The sequence below is a fragment of the Myotis nattereri genome, assembly GCF_964212035.1.
Source record: "Myotis nattereri genome assembly, chromosome: 16".
NCBI classification, from domain to species: Eukaryota; Metazoa; Chordata; class Mammalia; order Chiroptera; family Vespertilionidae; genus Myotis; species Myotis nattereri.
The window spans coordinates 17,961,598-17,967,340 of record NC_138091.1 but is presented as its reverse complement, the minus strand read 5'-3'; the positions used below and the strand labels follow the sequence as shown (position 1 = coordinate 17,967,340).

General features: G+C 41.9%; 1 protein-coding gene across 1 annotated transcript; it reads left to right on the top strand.

Moving 5' to 3' along the window:
• Positions 1–4,273: 4,273 nt before the first annotated feature.
• OR1E2 (olfactory receptor family 1 subfamily E member 2) lies at positions 4,274–5,347 on the top strand (the record flags this gene model as incomplete). The annotated part of the gene is made up of 1 exon (XM_081109746.1): positions 4,274–5,347. The coding sequence occupies exon 1, from the start codon at positions 4,403–4,405 to the stop codon at positions 5,345–5,347; it is 945 nt and encodes a 314-aa protein (XP_080965872.1). The 5' UTR covers positions 4,274–4,402.
• Between the last annotated feature and the right edge of the window lie 396 nt (positions 5,348–5,743).

Sequence of the window (5,743 nt, the reverse complement as noted above, 5' to 3'; positions counted from 1 at the left end):
AAAAACTGGGTTTCTCTTCACGAGAAAAGGAAAGACCATGTTGGATACCTAGGAGTTTCTTTGGGGTACCACTTAGTAAAAGTTAATTTTAAAACTATAACAACTCAAAGGCAATAACATTGAGGATTCAGATTGCCAAGGAATGAAGGTTGAATGTAAATAACCCCAGTCAGCTGAGGTGATGACAAAGTGAACATGGAATAGGTATGGAAGAAGGTTATACCCTTAGCTATGGCCTTGTGATCAACTGCAGGGTAAGGAGGAGCTGGAACGAGGTAATCTGACACACCTGTAAAGTAGTAGAGATAATGGTAGTGGTGGAGTGCTGTTAAGGTTTTCCTAGAGGGGTAAGAAGCTAGATGTGCCTTAATGGATAGTTTTCTATCTTGGCCTGAGGAAGATTGAGCATGATCTGGGAGAGAGTATCTTATTCTTGTCCTTTCCATGTGTCTGCATATGGTTAGGTAATAGAAGTCAAATCCTTGGTAGCTACAGATGTATCGCTCCCCTTGGGTATATTCATGGGAATTTGGATTATACTAAGAGATTCTTCCACCTTGGGAATCTTTCCAAAATATGTGTCTCTCATGGCACTTTTTTCTGATTGCCTACCAGGTAAAGCCTCCTACACTCCTAAGATATTTTAGGATATTTACACTCTGGTCCCTGCTAGTTGACTTCTCCAACCATTTTGCTTCACCTCTGAAAATGTAGGCTCCAGACCTACATGCCTAATGTCTGTTAAACAGATAGTGTTTAATGGTCCATACATGAGCTTCTCTCCCACAATCCTTACCTTCCCCCAAACCAGTGATGACGAACCTTTTGAGCTTAGCGTGCCAGCATTCTGAAAAACCCTCACTTAACTCTGGTGCCGTGTCACATACAGAAATTTTTTGATATTTGCAACCATAGTACAACAAAGATTTATATTTTGACATTTATTTTATATATTTAAATGCCATTTAACAAAGAAAAATCAACCAAAAAAATGAGTTCGCGTGTCAGAGGTGACACGCGTGTCATAGGTTCCCCCTCACTGCCCCACACTCTAGTCAGGTATGATAAGTGACTATAACCTATAACCAGTCACTGTTCCAGGACTCAGAGCATTGTGCTAGAGCAGTCCTACATAATTACTTTGTCTTTAATGAGTTCCTCCAGGATCTAGACTCCTCTGGGATGCAGGGCCCCTTAGGTCCACAGATGTGAAGATGTGAGAAGTGAGAAGGGATGTTGCAGACACAGGTGATGACTACAGAGGCTGTTACTTCACGTGCCGTAGTGAATAAAAGGGAGCAGGATCTCAGGCCAGGGTCCTGTCATCACCCTCAGACAGACTGGGTAAGTTGGACAAAGGATGAATGAGCTGGTCTTGTAGGGTCCTTCTAATCAGATTGTCTCGTGTTGCTCTGCAGGATAAGTTTTCAAGTGTAATAATCATTCTCCACATCTGAGCCTTTCAAGATTTGTTCATATTCTAGATATATTTTGACTGATGTTCACCAGTTTTAATGATAGCATTCATAAATGTTACTAGGTAATGTATCTCTTAAGATTGTATCATTTCAACAACAGACATCTGTGTGAGGCAAGTGTTTCAATACAGAGGTTCTTAATCCTTGTCTGACCATATATATATAAAGTGTCCTCAAAATGCATACACACACTTTGAATCATTATAAAGGCAGTGTTTATTAAAATACATTTCATTTTCATAATTGAACTATCAGCTGTTAAAGTGTGTATATAAATTTTTGGGATGCCTTGTATTTGAATTACATAAGGAATTAAGATATTTTAGATTGGCTCTCCTTCCCCAGAGATTCTGACTACATTTATTGGGGGAGGGTGCAGTAATCTGTATTTTAAAATGTGTTGCATGTTCTCGCTACTCAGAGTGTTGTGCACAGGCCAGCAGAATTGGCATCACCAAATATAAAATTTGTGCTTATAAAATGAAGAATTTTAGGCACCACCACAGACTCACTAAATCAAAACCAGCTTTTAACAGGTAGTTTACATGCATATTACATTTTTAGAAACACTACTCTCATTTGCCGTTAACTACCGCTTCACCAGGTTAAGAGGACGAGGCATCATTGATTGAGCAGCCGAAGCTCAGAAGCCTGATCGGTGGCAGCAGCTTGCAAGTGCTGGCTCTCTGGCTTGGGTTCCTAGTGAAACTCTTGACACCAGAGGTGGGTCCCACTTGTTTTATAGGCTGTAAAATTCTGAGACACAAGGTATATGAAACTTCACTTGATGATTTTCTCTATTGCGAAACCAACACATTATGTCTACATGTAAAAAGTTATTAATGTGGCTCAATTAAACAGCACCAGCAGGATGGAAATCCCAGCAGTTCGACTCAGCCCATATCCCTTAATGCTCCTCGGCTTTGTCAGCTCTGAGGCACATTCTGAGGCATGGATATCTGGAGAACTAGAGGTCCCCAGGGTAGAAATTATCTTTATTCCTTCATTTTCTCCCCTTGCCCCCTTCCCCCCCCCCCCCCCCCAATTACAAAACCTCTCCATCAGGTTTACTTTTCACAGCAATGGCATCATGTCCTGTGGATATCAGCACAAGCAGGGAGTGACAGTGTGGATGTATATACTGGGTTCTCTATTCCTGATAAAGAGTAGTGTGGTTGAAGTAGTCTAATATTTTCTATAAGTCCAAGATTACATCTGGGAATTCTGTAATAAAGTGCCAAAAACTATTCAGCTCTTGTTCTGAAAGGATTTAGTGGGAGTAGGTATTGTAACTTAACAGGGGTTTGCTGTCTTTAAGTTGGAGGGATGCATGTCTCAGACTGAAGCATAGCCAATAAACATTTATGAAACACCAGCTACATCGAGGCACTGTGCCAGGTGCTGGCCCTGCTGCAGTTTCTGGCCTTTCCTGCAAGGAGTTTATGATCCAGTAGGGAAGACAGCTATAAGCAAATAACCCCAATGGGACTGAGTGCTGTGGGGACTTAGCAGCGGGTTCGCACCTTATCTGGGGAGACTTGGGAGTTTGGTGACTTGGGTCTGAATTTCTTTTACTGAGCTGTGAGAGACCTGGACGAGTGGGTCGGGGAGGGGCAGGATGGGATTATGGATTTCATTTGGGATCTGTTGAGCTGAGGATGCTTGTACTATTACATCGGGAGATAATCACTAAACAACTGATGATGCAGTTCTGAGGGTGGCAGAACTTTACCCACGAGATTTATATGGCAATTGATGCCATGGGATATGCAAGCTCTTCAGGGCTGTATATGGAGACATAGAAAAGAATAGTGTTTAAGAAAAAGCCCAAGGAAACACCAATATATAGTACATTTACACAATGGAATACTTCATGGCTATATGGAAGGAGTTCTTTTGCAACAGCATGGATGGACCTGGAGAGCATTATGCTAAGCAAAATAAGCCATTCAGAGAAAGACAAATACCATGTGACCTCACTTATATGTGGAATCTAATGAACAAAATACACTGATGAACAAAATAGAACCAGAGGCATGGATACATGGAATAGACAGCTGTCAGAGGGAAGGTGGGTGAGGGAGGGACTGGGTGAAAGAAGGTGAGGAGATTAGCCAAAGTACATATATGCATAGCTCATGGACACAGGCAACAGTGTGGTGATGGCCGGAGAGAAGGGGGAGCCAGGCCTGGGGGAAGGTGGGTAAAAAGGGGGAGGTGAGGGACATCTGTAATAGTTTCAACAATAAAAATAAGAAGACTGAATACCAGCTAATGTTCTCGACAGAAAAAAAAGACTGTTAGAGCCCTAGCCAATTTGGCTCCGTGGATAGAGCATCAACCTGTGGACTGAAGGGTCCTAGGTTTGATTCTGGTCAAGGGCAAGTACCTTGGTTTCAGACTTGATCCCCGGCGCCTGGTCGGGGTGCGTGCGGGAGGCAACTAATTGATGGGTCTCTCTCACACTGATGTTTCCCTCTCTCTGTCTCTTCCTTTCCCGTCCGCTTCTCTCTCTCTCTAAAAATATATATATATATATATATTCTTAGATGAGGATGAACAAAAAACAAACAAACACAAAAAACAAAAAACAAAACCTGTTAGAGTAGAAACCAATCACAGCTTTGGAGAATAAGTGCCCAGGGAAATATCTGAAGAACCAGTGCGATCACATAGAAGATAAGAGATTAGAAGGGAGGAATATTGTTATATGTTAATTAATGAAAAATGAGAAAATAAGTTTGAAAAGTGACTTAGATTTGGTGATATATTTGTGGTAACAGAGAGAGTGTTGTTACAAATAATGAGAATGAAATAAATTATTGCAGAAGAGCTAACAGACCATATATCATAGAAATATGTTCATTTTCATTCAGATTTTTATGGACACTGTTATTTTTTCCTAAAGATACTGGACACAGAACATGACAGGAAGAAATCAAACTGTCATCTCATACTTCTTCCTCCAGGGCCTGCCGGTTGAGCCAGAGCAACAAAACCTATTCTTTGCCCTGTTCCTGGCCATGTATCTTACCACTGCCCTGGGGAACCTCCTCATCATTTTCCTGATTCGCCTGGACTCTCAACTCCACACGCCTATGTATTTGTTTCTCAGCAATTTGTCTCTGTCTGATATCTGTTTCTCTTCAGTGACCATTCCCAAATTGTTGCACAACATGCAGAGCCAAGACCCATCCATCCCCTATGCAGGCTGCCTGACCCAGATGTACTTCTTCCTGTTTTTTGCCGACCTGGAGAGCTTCCTCCTTGTGGCCATGGCCTATGACCGCTATGTGGCCATCTGCTTCCCCCTGCACTACACCACCATCATGGGCCCCAAGCTCTGTCTCTCCCTGGTGGCTCTGTCCTGGGGGCTGACCACGTTGCATGCCATGTTACACACTCTGCTCATGGCCAGGTTGTGTTTTTGTGCCGACAACGTGATTCCTCACTTTTTCTGTGACATGTCTGCTCTGCTGAAGCTGTCCTGCTCTGACACTCAAGTTAATGAGTTGGTGATATTTATCATGGGAGGGCTCATTCTTGTCATCCCGTTCCTACTCATCATCCTGTCCTATGCACGAATTGTTTCATCCATCCTCAAGGTCCCTTCTGCTAGAGGTATTCGCAAGGCCTTCTCCACCTGTGGCTCCCACATGGCTGTGGTGTCACTGTTTTATGGGACAGTTATTGGTCTCTATTTATGCCCATCAGCTAATAATTCTACTGTGAAGGATATGGTCATGGCTATGATGTACACTGTGGTGACACCCATGCTGAACCCGTTCATCTACAGCCTGAGGAACAGAGACATGAAGGGAGCCCTGGGAAGAGTCCTTTGTAAAAAGAAAACTTCCTTCTTTATATGATGGTGAAGCTTGAATTTTTATATATTTATTAAATTTATTGGAGTGCCATTGGTTAATAAGATTTTATAGGTTTCAAGTGTACATTTCTATGATCCATGAGACAAGATGAAATACTGCCATTTGCAACAGTATAGATGGACCTTGAGAATATCATGCTACGTGAAATATGTCAGACAGAAAAAGTTAAGAACCACGATTTCTTTCATATGTGGGATATAAAATGGAATTCTTGCATAATTATATCCAGTGACATAATATTGATATTATTATTGGGATATTAACTATGCTCCTTTTAAAATATTGGTCTTTTAAAAAAATCTTTATTGTTGACATTATTACAGATGTCCCCCACCTTCCTCCGTTATCCCCTTCCACCCAGTTCCTGCGCTACCTCGG